Consider the following 13,803-nt stretch of genomic DNA (forward strand, 5'->3'; position numbering starts at 1 on the left):
AGAAACTCCAAAAAACACAGAGCCCTGCAACTGACAGCATCTGCTGAGCCCCCAGCAATTCCCGAGCCCCAGAACGCAATGTCTCACCGCGGGCTCACAGTAGATGCTCAACCGCGCGGCACATACGTCTGCTTGCGTGGTGGATGCGGAAAGGTGTTCCCCAGCTGACCTTGGAGCGGCAAGCGCTACGAATATTTCACGAATAGATACGAAATAGCACTAGACGAATCCAAAGCTCAAGTAACACGTGACTACTTTCTATCAAATTCTGAAGGCAGCTGTCCATGCCAGGAAGAGCAAAGTGCTGGTCAATGCCATCTTTAATGGCAACCGAATTCGTATCACAATCGCATTGTTCTTGTACTCGAACTGTACTCCCTTCCACCACTTGCTTGCTAAAGGCATCCCAATTGCTAAACCGAAAACTCATGGTCCTATGCTGCAATTCTCGGAGGGAGAACAGCGAGACGAGGCTGTGGTGTCAGCGTCTTCCATACTTCTACTCCTTGAACATCTCAAATTGCCCAGAGCTTACTTTCCAACCCTCAAAATCCTCCAAATCCAGATTCCTGGCCTTGAACGCACTCCAACTTAAAAGCCCTCGCCTCCGGAATCGAAATACACACCGATCAGACTCATGTCTAAAAACCTCCTTGTGATTCACCCGGGCACAGAAACTTATTAGAAGCCGCCGGTTTCCACGCAACCCTTCCGTTGTTCATCACTCACCTTCTCAACCCTCCCTAATCCCCCACAGATGATACTACAATCACCTGATCACGAGCGAATCGAATTAGCTTGGAGGTGGCCTCTTCCCCTTGTGTCTTCCCCCCCTTACCATATTTTTCAGGATTCCTCTCAAGATCACGATCACTGAACTGCCATTTAAAAAAACGAATCGCTTCACGATTTCGGTCCGTGTGTTTACATGGATCGTCGAAATTTAGGTGTAATTTGTGACGTTGATGGAAGCTCGAGAAGCGGGGATATGAACTTCAGGTGGTGAGGCGCATTTTGGAGATGATGAAGGAAGCTGATAGGGGAGAATATGAAGAATTGGGGGTATCGTGGTGGTGGCCAAGATAAGGCAAAGTCGCAGCCTGATTCGAGTTGTCAGAGTTGTTGGCACACGAGGGAGAGCTACCATCAGAGCAGCCTTGTCTTGGCTAGGCCACCTGGCAGCACCAGAATTTCTGCACGCATATATATTCCTGTGCTAGACAGTCCTCGCATCTCTCGAACGATAATAGCCTCACCCAACTACATCATAATGCGTTTTCAAAATTTCGTTACGGTCCTTGGGACTGTTATGTGAGTATGCTACGGTTAAACGGGAGACAGCAGTAGAGTCCCGCCCCTCCAAGCATCGCTGATCATTCCCAGGTGCTTCATAGGCATGAGCTTCACCACGATGACCCAGACCTCTGAAGACAGCCTTGTCGCGATGAACCAAACCTCAGAAGCCAGTCTGGAAGTTGGCGACGACGCCAAGGGGAAGTGGGAGGTAGTATTCTACGTCTGGTATCACGGCTCCCTAGACAAAAGATGCAAGCGCACTAGCTGGAGACGCCACCTCGAACTCGAGCCAGGCAAATGTTCAAACGTCAGATGGAGTGATCATAAAATCCGACAATTCTTCTATAGTACATATATGGGACCGGGAGATTGGCCTTGGGATGAACTCGAGAAGTTGGGTGAGTGGTGTCTTATCCCGAGCGAGTTCGAAAACTTTGCGCTGATGGCGCTAGGCAATTGTGACCTCACAGTATTCTCGGAGGAACATTGCACGGGTGAACAGGTTAAGAAACTGGAGAAGGTTAGTGTTGTGCGAAGAATCTTGGACGATGGTGGCTGACCTGATGGATGTAGATCAATCGCAAGGAGACTTACGCCGTGGACAACCATGATTGCGAGCACTTAGATCACAGGGAACAGGTGGGGCGGAGTATGTCGCTGATGTGCACTCCGTGTTGAGGAATCCCCTAAGCATGTCTTCGTGAGAAGAATCGTGGGATTACTCCGTGTCATCCCATGAGAGAGCGTGGGTATGAGGCGGAAGTGTGCCATGTGCCGACCGACATACCTTAGCCGTGCTCCTGCGGTTTCGTTGAAGAAGGGCACATCATTGGAGGCTGAAAGAATGCTGTGCTCGTTCTAGCATGTTAGAAGATAGGCGAAAAGAGTTTTCTCGCAAAGCAAAGCCCATGATACTCATGAACCAGTCCATGTATCATTTAAGGCTAGCCAATGCTCCAGTCATGATCTCCCTTTGTCAACGATCTGTGCCATTGTTAAAATGTAAAGCACGAGGCGTAACATCTCGATCTGTAATCGGGGTATATACCAACGCCGGACACCAACGCTAAAGCTCAAATCAATGCATCCTCAGAAATTGACACACGAACCGGAGAAAGAAAGCACGGATGCTTTCCTCACTTCTAGTCGCGTGCGTAGCTGATCTTCCCACGTTTCGAGTTCTTGCCATCTTCATCGTCGTCCTTGTCATTCGGTCTCTTTTTCTTATTCGGTGCTTTGACCGATGATCCGCCAGGCGTAGGAGCGTTCGAATCTCGAGCCGAAAGTGGTGGTGCGAATGAGGCTGTGGGTGTGGGCGCGTGAGACGGAGTGTTAGAATCTGGCCCTTCTTGTGCCTGCCCTGTTATCAGTATCGCGATTTGCCACTCCTTGGATATCACATGCTACACACCCTCATCCAGGCCACTGAGCTTCTCGAAAACACCCTGTCCTCATCTCGTACACGACCTCTTCGCCTGTCATCTGCTGCGCTCCTTCCGAGCTGAACTCCCTTGACCCAGCCGTCGAAACCGCGCACAATATTGCCTGAGTTTGCCGTGTCTTCAAGGTATGCGCTTTCTTGCTTGAAGATGTTCTCTTCAAGCTGCGCAAGCTGCTCGTCCAAACGTCGCTTCTTTTCCAAGGTCTGGCGCAGTGTGGCTCGCAGCGATTCGTAGTATGGTCGGCCGGGTTGATCTGCGGCGGCGCTGTTGGTGTCTTTCGCAGAGCTTGGATGCACGTTCTCGGACATCTTGAGGAATACTTATAGGCTGACTCGGGCTCTCGTTGACTATGTGCACTGTATAGCTTAACGCGATGTCGTGGTCGCGTCCAAGAGTCACGACTTCTGTCGACTTGCCACAAGTCGTTGTATCAAATGCACATCCAACAAGCTGAAGCACCTGAAATTTGCAAAATGATGTTGTGGTCGACACCTCCCTCAAGCTACGTTCCCACTACTCGCGATGCAGGACTGTAGGAAACGGGTCAAAGCGGCGCACAGCACGAAGGCTCGGATTTGCACCACGGCGAGGGGAGAAGATGCCAATTGGAGGCTCAGAGCAGGCTAGAGAGATGCCGGAACGTGCTCGTCTGAGAGATGCATATGAAGGTAGAACTTCTAACTTAGGGACCGATTTACACGGCGAGTGTGGCTAACCGTACAGCAGCGACGGCTCCTCCAGTCTAGCTCTTCGCCTTGTACTGAGCCAATCCCACAGCAACCAGCCACCAACAGTAACAATCATCAGGGGTATCGTAAGAGCAAGAAAGAACAAGAACTCCGGCCTAGCATCTATAATCAAGTGTCCACCCTCCGACCTGCTGATATCTAAACTATCCATGTCCAGGAAGCCACTCGTGAAGGTCGGCGGCAGAAACAGGAGCGTGACTAGTGCGATAATCCTGACGGCTTTCGCTTCGAGAATGGATCGCTCTGTCATGCGTTCCATGTTGTACGAACTTCGCAAGGAGATAAGGTTGCTGATCGTGGTGGTCGTCCTATCTAGCCGGCCGATGATGAGCTCGATCTGGTTGCGGTGGAATTGAAGTTCTTGTATGGCATCTTCAACTCCACTTTCGAACATGATCTGGTCACGATGGTCCTGCGAAGGCTTTTGCGCGTCAAGTACGACCTGTCTCCTCTTCGCCTCCCGAAGCGCCGATTCTAGGATGCTAATATTGTTCGCAAGCACATGGCTAGCTGACTGCAGGCGATCCATGAGCTCTACGCACATCTCCAGAGACCTATTGTCGGCTTCGTCGATCCGCTTCTTCTGAGGGTCCGTAAAGGTCGCGTTCTTCTTCTGCTCCTCTACTGCTTTGTGCAGCACAGCAATGTACGAAGGCCACTGTGCCGGCAAACTCGAAAACACCAGCAATGGCATTCGAAGCCAGTTCCGATATGGCTTGAGTGGTTCCTGACCCTCACGACAAGCAGCTTTCAGACTTGAGAATAGCTCCGCGGAATTATTGACGACGACAATGGCTTCGCTATTCGAGCCAATTTCGAAGCGCTGGTAGAAGGCCATTTGCCGGAGTGACCATCGCTGTACCTCACCGAAGCTTTGCTTTCCATCCGGCTTGGTGGACGCCTTGCGCTGATTCTGCTCTACGTACTTCAATAAGCAGCAGAGCTCCAGAAGCTTTCCATCCTGTGTGGGAGGACTCCAGTGAACATCAGCCTTGCCAATATAGCAATCGCTATCGTCGATTCTAAAGGCTGCAAGAGTCTTGTTCAGCGGTGTGAAGGGTTGCACATAGTCCAGCACAGTTCTGACGTCTCCGGAATCCGTAGTGATGGTGCTCCTGGAGTGCTTCTGCTCTACGATGAAAAGCTGTGTTCTGTCTATTTTGGGGCCACGTCGTAAGTTCTGGAGGTGTTCATCCACTGCTGTCGACGTTGTAGAAGGCGGATTGTTATTGAAAGAGGCGCCAACAAGCTGGGCCGTATCGCTGATCTCCCATGCTTTCACCTTGGCTGGAGCCGATCGTAGGCCACCTCCGACGGTATGTTGAGAAAGTGCAGAATCTATTCGACTGGCTGTTGTAAGCACCTTCTCATTCGTGCTGACGACTGGCGGGATTGGACTGGTCCTTGGAGAAAGTGGCACTGACATGGTAATGCAGAGTCAACACGATGTGAAGTCTCGCACACAGATGACTGCTTTCCTCAATGCTAATGATATCCAGATTACAGCGCGATCACAGCCTGCTTCGCTCAAGCACGCGAGCGACAATGCCCGTCCGCAGCTGATGTTGAGTGTCACACAATAGGCGAATGTGGCTGATGTCTCTACAGCCGAGTCTCGCCAAGAGGCCGCCCCATGCATGGCATGCAGCAGCACTGCCGCCGCCCACGCCACGCATGAACTCGCCTGTTCCACTAATCCCACTTCACCGGTTTGTTCTAACACCTCGGTCTTAGGTCTGCTGGCGGCCGCTGTTGCTGCTCTCAATCGTCGTTGGTCTTGCTACCGGTATTGTTCAAATCTTCAAGGAATCTCACATCCTCCTAAGAAATCTACTTTTAGTCCGACGCATTCACCGTAAATTTTTGTGGTTTTCAACAACAAACCTCAGGAATGTACGCAGCAGCCCATACTCGATGTATGCCTTCTGGAGAAGTCTTAAGGCACGGCAAATCAGCGACAGTTTCAGGTGCGTGTAGAGAGATAGATATACCACAACATCATAATTCTGAATATACCTCTTCCTCGCCCTGTCGTACTTCGTTGGATACAGTCGCTCCATGTAATCGATCACATCGCGTTGGTTCGCGTAGTGGGAGATGTCTGTATGTACCCAGGCTGCGCTAGAATTGATCAGGACCGATATGCTTGGAGTCCTGATCATCTTCGCAGCCTGAGGTGAGAAGGAAGCGAATAAGTTCAATAGAGGTAAAGGCGCAGGCGCAGGTGGAAGTGCTTGGAAAGATGGCCAGTCGCGAAGAGAGGATCGCCGGAAGATAAGGAAGCACAAGGGTGGAGGCCGCATGGCCATGCCGCTTTGGTCACGAGGTCTTTCATGCCTAGGCATCACCTCTTACGACTTGCGTTTGGTGTGATTCATACTCGCAAGGCTTCTGCTTTGCCATCTGGTTTGATATGAGTCAACTATGGTCACTCTCATGTTGTTTCACGTCGGAATCTTTGCAAAGTCTGTCTTCATGTACTCAATGATTGTGAAATTGACCGCAAGACAGGATTTTCGAGAGTAGGGTTCGCTGGAGCGAGATATTGAGGTGAAAAAGCCGGGTATGCATTCTCATTTTTCCGATGCGCAACGTATAAATGTGACGCTACATTCCGCCATTGCCCTCCTGTGCATTCTGCGGCGAGAAAACCCACAGCTAGGAGCTGCTATCGAATACCCTGTGCAGAACTCTTGCGCGTAGGCTTTCCTGATCCTTCAAACTGATGACATTGTAAGTCAAATAACTCTCGACGGGATGGCGATGCTCGCCGTCGACCTCTGCACACCAGTGACATACTCGGTCGGGATCACTGAAATCGTCGACACCATGCGTCTGCGCAGACAATTGGAAGCCAAGAGCGTCAAATATCGTGCGCGAGGTCTCAAAGTTGACAAACAGCATCCAGTAGCAGATTCCCGCTCCAAGTATGCCTATCGTGACGTACAGCAGGGTTTGGGAGTTTTTGACCACCGCAGCCACAATTATAGCAATGCTGAAAGTCGCGACAAGCAGCCCCAGGACCGATGGACCTATCCAAGGAGCGAACTTCGGCCTGAACCAAGATGCGGGCTCGCTAGTACGATCATGGCCGTCCTTGTCCATATGCCACTCGTGCGCCAGTGAGCGTAGTATAGGTCTGGGTCGGAATCCCCAAGCACCAATTGGGATGAAAAGGAGGGCGACAGCAGCTTTGAATATTCGTCAGTCTCCCCGATATACGATTTGAGATGTTGAAAATTTCTGCTCACCTTCTGCCCAAAAATGTCCGTACACAAGCAAATTCCCAGCGAATGATATGGCATCCGAGATGTGAGTGTATGCAGCCGTCACACAGATGTAGAAGACGGTCATGATCCAGTGAAGAATGATACCACCCTGCGGTGTCCCTGGCCGATCCAGTGCTTTCTCGGAAAATGTGAGTGCAAGTTCCTGCCTTGTACCAATTTGCTGCCATCTGTATTGGGGGTGCACTGGGCCCGATCTTCTCCAGATTTGAGACCAGGGTAAGATGTTCGCCCAAGATATACTTTGCTTGACACGAACGCAAGTATATGTCACACTGAGTATACTGCCAAATGCGGAGAGAGATATCAGCACGGCCGATGCGATATTCGCAGAGTTGCTGCCACCAAGATAGAGCGCCAGGTAGTTGTCGGGAACGCTTTCTTTCGCAGCCTCGATGGATGTGCTGTTCCAATCGAACGCGGCAGCCAACAAAATTGCAACAGATAGGTAGATGGCGCCAACCCCGCAGACAGCCCAGAGAAATCCTTTTCGTAGTACTCGAAACGAATCGATCTCACCGGCTACCATAGTAGCATTCTCCCAGCCGTGGAAGCTAAAGAGCGCTTGCATCAGAGCAAATGGCCAATTCGTATCTCTGGGACCCAAGTCTTGGATTGCAGGGGTGCTTCGATTCAGGCCATGTACAGCATTCTTGCCGATGTAGGCCGCGCCAGCAAATATCACTCCGAGAAGTAGGACGACCTTCGCTAGAGCCGTCGCTTTGTTGACCAATTTACTTTTGGCGCTCGACACAAACAACAGCAAGCATATCGCGCTGATCACCGCCACTGACAGAAAGCGGACCAGGCGCTGATTATGGTCGAGCTTGTCGTCGTTCACAAGGCTAAAATAGTCGTAGTTGGCGGATGCCAAGACAAAGCGTGCAAATTGCATGCAATTGGTGGCGGATGTGTACAAGAACACGAAGTAGAAGGCGTACAGAGTGTAGGCGAGCAGTCGAGGTTTGGGCAAAGCATCATCCATCTGAGAAGTTCAGCAAAGCCTTCCACAGGTGATGGAGGCTATGACACATACGTATACAAGCTCCCCTCCTGTGAAAGGGAGCTTTCTGGCGTATTCGATGTACAGTAACATGCTGAAGAGTGTAAGCTCATGAAGCTCAACGGTGGCAGTCGGCGTGGCAATACCTGATGACAGTGTAGAAGAATCCCAGAGTCCAAAGGCCAATGGCGACGTTCTTGTCCAAGGTGTTCCGAAGCACAATGGCAGGCGTGGTGAAGATACCAGTGCCCTATGCACCAATGGACTGCTGTCAGCTCGTTGATGACCAGCGATCGTGTTGTAGAATATATATTATCGTACAATCATCTTGTTCGCGATCAGAGCTGCAACGTCCAAAGCTGAGAGCGTGCGTCTTTGCTTGACGCGCTGATCCAGCCTTGGAGGAAGGCCATCATCTTCCAGGATGTCTGTAGGGCCTTGTGAAGGCGACTGAACATTGGGCAGGCGTGTCGACGGTTGACCGATTTCATCCAAGGGCACGTGAGTGGTGGTGTTCGGCAGGTAAGGCGTAGGTCTATCGACGTGGCCATTCATGGCGATGCCGAGCCTGCGAGCGAGGGCCTGAGGAAGCAATCAAAGTGATATATGCGTATTCCATGGCTTCGCATGGCAAGCAATATGTTAGCCTGTCGCCGGTCTGAGGCCGCTTTTCTGGACCTCGATGTGTGCAATGGGCGCCAGCACAAGCGAGTGGCCTGATGCCGGCACGCATGGCATGCCAAGTGCCATATATAATTAGAGGCGGAGCAGTAGATGCACGCACTATTGATGTGGCTGCAAGCGAGCTTCGTGATTTGCGAGGCCGCAGGTGTGGGAGGCCAAGTCGTGGCCGTGGCCGTGGCTTTCTTTGTCTTATCGTGACGGTGACGGGCGCATCACGCGTGCCGCTTCGCCGGTGTGACTCGGGCCTTCATCACGGCGAAGTTCAATATGCCGTATGCCGTATGCCACATGCCATTGCGTTGCGCGAACGTGAGGCTGTCCACGAGAGCATTCTTCGTGGTGGAAGGCAACATCGCGGCGATGACTGCCCGATGCCCGCATGGCCAATACATCTGCGCGGATCGACTTCTTGGCGTATGCGTCGGATGAAGATTGCAAGACGACCGAGGCGTTGCTGCGCATTCGCGCGCAGGCCTCCAAGCAGAGCAGTGTGAAGCGGGAGGAAGAGTATGAAGTCGCTGAGGATGCCGACCTCCTCCCCACGCTGGAACGACTCCGAAGAGCCTTCCCGAGCGCCGACAAGAGACTTCGCGGCGAAACCTTGCGCACCATCCACGACCTCCTGAATTGCGACTGTGTGCTCTGCAGCCCGCAACGCGACGCCCTGAACAATGCCCGGCGCGAGAGAGAGCTGCCGGCCGAGATTGTGGACAGCAGTGACAAGCTGAAGGCCTTCTCGGCCCTGGCCTTGTCCGGCTGCCTGTTCGCCACCCGCGAGTTCCTTCGGAGCAACGCCGACGATGTCGATGACTTCTCCAAGCTGGTGCGGCGGAGTGCGGGCCAGCACATTCGATCTCGCCTGTTCCGCTTTGTCGACACCCGCCGTACAACGTGCGAAGAATGCACCCACGATGCACCGCCAAGCATCCCATTCGCTGAACTGTGCCTGCAATGCGCAGCCAACAGATTTCGAGAGAGCATCCGCCCAAAAGTGCAGCTGATGAAGGTCGTGACTCTGAACGTGGCACAGGATGACCTCGACGAGTTCTATGGAAATGTCAACTTGCCCATCACCCAGGAACATCACATCCTCGAGGGACAGAGCAGAGCCTCGCTCAAGTTTTCCCGGTGCACTTTTGAGCCAGGCTACTGCGAACTGCTGGTATGTTGCCCAGCCTTCCCAGCTTCTGCCTCCCGCTTACGCATAGCAGGAGAATGACCTGTTCCGCAAACGATACAAGTTCAGGCACGATTCAGACGGAGCCAAGATGCGAGATGCCGAGAATGAAGCCAAACTGGCTTTGCTCCTGCGCAATCGGAACACTCCAGGCATTGCCAAAATCCTCATGGCATTCGTCGAGCATCGAGAGCCAGATCTAGCTTTTACCTTCGTGAATTTGGTCTTCAGACGGGAACAATACAGTCTGAAGGACTACTTCCGAGAGTCCAGTCTCTCAGATCATCTCGCCACATTTTCCACGCACAATGAGAATTTGGTCCTGCTCGAACATGGGCTCTGGAAATCCTTGCTGGATATCGTGGAGGCTGCGGCTAGCATACATGACGTCGCCGATACCACAACAACGAACTCGAAAGCCGTTGGCCAGCGGCGCATGTTGGGCCATCTGGACATCAAACCGGCCAATATCTTGATCACCAGAAGCAAGAGTCTTCTTTTGACTGACTTTGGCCAGGCTGCCAGGAGGACCATAGGTACCAACGACTATGCTCCACCGGAATCTGCCGCAGGCAGCAGCATTGATATGGCAGACAAGTATGACATCTGGTCGTTGGCTTGTTTGTTGACTGAGGCACTTGTCTTTATCAAGGCAGAAGCCGAGCTAGGTCAAGGAAACGGGCCTAGAGCGATCCAGAACTTCTACTCTGCTCGTCTCCACCACACCACGCACAACCAATCTGCCGCGTTTTGGATAAATCGAGGCTCGCGAGATGCCCCGGATCAAAACATCAGAAGCTCAGTCCTTTCAGAGCTAGCTGGGCTGGAAAACATTCGACATCCGCAGACGCAACGCGTTGTTCGCCAGATACGGCGCATGCTCAACATTGATCCGCACCAACGGCCCAACGCAAGCGCATGCCAGAAGCATTTCAAGACTGGCGTAGGACGAGAGATCTTTCGAAACCCCGGTGATATCTCAATAGAGCCTCAGCTTGAGCATTGGAAAACATCCTTCACCACACGTGTTCACCATGACCCGATCCCTTGCCGCCTGTTCCTTCATCAAATCCCTCCAGACGAGCTCGATCTTACTTTAGAGTGTGATGGCGACCCAATGTATCTGCGGCCTGGAATTGCACGACTGGCAGAGGCCGTCTTCGAACCCTTGTCATTCTACCCCCAATCCGATGAGACGGCACTGAAGATACAGAAGTGCAGCGTCTCGAGATTGCTCCGTGGAATCACTCTTCATTTCCTGGAGCCTGTGAAGTTTTTCGAATTCATGACTCTCTTGACGAGTCAAAAGCTTTTGCCAGATGTGAGGAGAGACGCTTCATGCAAAGGTGCTCGCATGAGGTTCACAAAATGTGAGCTTGCGCCACGGAAATGGAACTCTAGCTTGAAAGCCTTTAGCGACAAGCAAGTGCTCGTGAACGGGGCTGTGCAGATCTGGGAATGTTTAAGCGAACGTGAATACAAGGTCGGCTTGCATCCACTCTTTATGGCTTGATTGCACACTCATGCATAGCAGGATCGATACTGCCGCGAGTCGGGACCAGGTGCTGATTCCTCAGACCCTACAGGACGATCGCGAGAATCCTCGGTGAGTGACTCCCGCGCGTGCAAGACACAGTTCTACCGAAAGGAGACCGTAGTGCTGGACGCAGCAACATCGTCTGAACTTTCAAGTTGAAGCGCTCTACACCTGAAACGCTGCTGACTATCGATCATGTATAGGTTGTCAGCCGCGAACATATCGTCGGACGCGTACCTGACTCTGAGAGAAGAAAATACAAGATGGCGCTCTTTGGATACGAGCAGAAATCCAATTCCCGGGCTTGCGTTATTGTTGATGGTGAGTGCGCTTTCGACAAAATTCTCGACATGACTGACAAGCAGAACCCGCTAGTTGGAACAAATAGCTTCACGCTCACAACGTCGGCACCAACGCTGACACTCACGAGAGCATCAGACCGCGTTTTTCAAGCCGTCGTATATGGCCCCCACCGCGAAGGCTATCCTGCTTTCCCCTGCTCGCCCGATATCATTGATCAGCACTTTCGAGATGAAAAGCGATATACCAAGCTTGCGTCTCTACAGCTGACCATGCATAAAATATCAGATACTTCAGGTACGCCACACAAGCATGTTTCGATCTTGATGGCTGCTGATGGGTCCAGATTTCGATAGTTATACCGAGCTACAGCGTATTGTTGCGAGAATTTGTGGTTCGGATTGATCCAGCATTCGATGATACCCAACTTACTTGTGGGAGGGTTGAGATTTGATGGAAGTACAGCACATAGATCAGCAACCTGCTTCAGCAAGCGGCACCCGTATCGTTGCTGACCAAACGATCCTGACTACAAGAGCGCCTTTCCATCTCCAACTCGTCTCAGAAATGTTGCGATAGCTTCTAGAAAAGCATCCGGCTGGTCAATATTCACAGCATGACCAGCATTCGGCACAACCACTTTCTCAGCACCAGGTATCTTCTTCGTCATATACTCGCTCGCTGCCAGGAATGGTTTATCATCCGCGCCAACGACGATCAGACTCGGCACTCTAATACCGCTCAAAGAGTCAATCACTCTCGCATCCCTCTGCGCCAACATGCCTTTCGCAGCAAGCGCCAATCCTTTAGCATTACGATGAGCGACCCGACTGCGCTCCGGACTCTGCTGCAGCAAGATCTCAAGCCCTTGAGTCTCGAATTGCGAAGCTGTCTTATGAGCAGACTCGTTCCACGAATCTCGCGCAGCATCGGACTTGAAACCCGGGCCGGTATCGATGATGAGCAATGCGCCGACACGCTCGGGATGCATGAGGTAGAAAGCCATCGACATATAGCCTCCGAGACTGAGACCTCCAACTATGGCTTTGGTTCCAGCTCCGACGGTTTCATCGAGGATGGCGCCCATGTCCGCGACGGTGTGCGCTTCGCTATAGGCTTGCGGGTCGGATGGGTAGTCGCTCTGGCCATGACCTCGCATGTCCCTGGCCGGGCATTAATACACACGCATATCGATGAAGTGGGGGGTTTTTCGAGTGTGTCTTGGTACCAGATTATTAATCTCAAATCCTTGGACAATGCCTCTACTTGGCCGTGCCACATCGCTGATGTGGAAGAGTAGCCATGTGTGAGGATCAGAGGTCTTGCGCCGGGACTACCGTAGACTTCGTAATAGATGTGTACGCCGTGTCTATTCAACAGCGGCATTTTGACTGGCTTCGATGAGGTTGGAAGGGTAATGGATGTGGATAGACAGATTTCAAGTGGAGTGGATGTCGAAGTCATCCTGTGCCTCGGCAAATGGAGGTGGTACGGTAGACGAGCTTCCTTCACTTTGTCTTTAGTATCCCGTACGCGATACAAGACTAGCGAAAGCCATCGACAACGAAGACACCATGGATTGGGGAGCAATACAGTCATTGATGAACCGGAACATTCTTTGGGATGCATCCATTCTCCAGCACTGGTTCCCAGCATAACCAGGTAGCTCCAATACTGAATCAATGACAACACTGCCATCATTTCCCAGCCTCACACCCTCGCTCTACCACATGCCAAAGTAGCTCTACCAGTGAGCAGCTCATAGTAGCACTATATATCGATTTCTTCGGGGCCCAACGTTCTTCCCGGCGACAGTGGCGGGTAGCAAACTGCTCAAATACCTTCAGCAGCTTGTCGGTAGTCCCATTCTCAATCTCCTCCATCTCCCCCAAAAACTTTGTCATTGATCACAAATGCCACGTCCTTTTGCCTGCAACATTTCCCAAGTTCTCCCTTCCAGCTCGTCATTGAGCAAAGCCTTATTCTAGCCGTCCGCTTGCGAACGCTCAGCAGGACCGTTCTCGATGGGCAACTCGACCCCAGGTCCTCGAATTCCACAACAAGGACCGTGGCGTAAGTGCTTCGCTGCAAGGTCGCCGATTTTTGACGACCACTCTGCTGTCCGCCCGATGGAGTCCATGCTGAGATCTAGCACTCCGATGCCGGCGATGAATGTATTGCTGGCATAGAACGGGCTCGACGCGTCTTCTCGAATCTGGCGACAGACCTGGATCAGTGGTGGCAGTTTGAAACGAGGTGCGTGCTGAATTCTTCGCCATGGTTTGGTGGAGAAGACTGAATACACCTGCTACTTCTGGCCCTCGTTGA

At 52.0% G+C, this 13,803-nt stretch overlaps 5 protein-coding genes across 5 annotated transcripts; 1 reads left to right on the forward strand and 4 right to left on the reverse strand.

The window, feature by feature from the left end:
- Positions 1-2,438: 2,438 nt before the first annotated feature.
- Positions 2,439-3,046, reverse strand: MYCFIDRAFT_122683 (uncharacterized protein; the record flags this gene model as incomplete). Its single annotated transcript, XM_007932036.2, has 2 exons — positions 2,439-2,651; positions 2,708-3,046. 2 exons carry the CDS (start codon positions 3,044-3,046, stop codon positions 2,439-2,441), a joined length of 552 nt encoding a protein of 183 aa, XP_007930227.1.
- Positions 3,047-3,224: 178 nt separating this feature from the next.
- MYCFIDRAFT_183745 (uncharacterized protein) lies at positions 3,225-4,047 on the reverse strand. The gene is made up of 2 exons (XM_007932037.1): positions 3,465-4,047; positions 3,225-3,406 (listed from the first exon to the last, which is right to left on the reverse strand). The coding sequence occupies exons 1-2, from the start codon at positions 4,014-4,016 to the stop codon at positions 3,362-3,364; spliced, it is 597 nt and encodes a 198-aa protein (XP_007930228.1). The 5' UTR covers positions 4,017-4,047; the 3' UTR covers positions 3,225-3,361.
- A 1,988-nt stretch (positions 4,048-6,035) lies between these two features.
- MYCFIDRAFT_212245 (uncharacterized protein) lies at positions 6,036-7,332 on the reverse strand. The gene is made up of 2 exons (XM_007932038.1): positions 6,739-7,332; positions 6,036-6,678 (listed from the first exon to the last, which is right to left on the reverse strand). The coding sequence occupies exons 1-2, from the start codon at positions 7,301-7,303 to the stop codon at positions 6,146-6,148; spliced, it is 1,098 nt and encodes a 365-aa protein (XP_007930229.1). The 5' UTR covers positions 7,304-7,332; the 3' UTR covers positions 6,036-6,145.
- A 458-nt stretch (positions 7,333-7,790) lies between these two features.
- MYCFIDRAFT_178126 (uncharacterized protein) lies at positions 7,791-11,114 on the forward strand (the record flags this gene model as incomplete). Its single annotated transcript, XM_007932039.1, has 15 exons — positions 7,791-7,829; positions 7,886-7,913; positions 7,939-7,985; positions 8,017-8,072; positions 8,120-8,144; positions 8,174-8,203; positions 8,243-8,376; positions 8,413-8,463; positions 8,490-8,568; positions 8,607-8,693; positions 8,723-8,875; positions 8,901-9,580; positions 9,607-9,683; positions 9,719-11,082; positions 11,106-11,114. 15 exons carry the CDS (start codon positions 7,791-7,793, stop codon positions 11,112-11,114), a joined length of 2,859 nt encoding a protein of 952 aa, XP_007930230.1.
- Positions 11,115-12,004: 890 nt separating this feature from the next.
- Positions 12,005-12,861, reverse strand: MYCFIDRAFT_90050 (uncharacterized protein; the record flags this gene model as incomplete). Its single annotated transcript, XM_007932040.1, has 2 exons — positions 12,005-12,638; positions 12,704-12,861. 2 exons carry the CDS (start codon positions 12,859-12,861, stop codon positions 12,005-12,007), a joined length of 792 nt encoding a protein of 263 aa, XP_007930231.1.
- Positions 12,862-13,803: the final 942 nt, after the last annotated feature.

The sequence above is a fragment of the Pseudocercospora fijiensis genome, assembly GCF_000340215.1.
Source record: "Pseudocercospora fijiensis CIRAD86 unplaced genomic scaffold MYCFIscaffold_8, whole genome shotgun sequence".
NCBI classification, from domain to species: Eukaryota; Fungi; Ascomycota; class Dothideomycetes; order Mycosphaerellales; family Mycosphaerellaceae; genus Pseudocercospora; species Pseudocercospora fijiensis.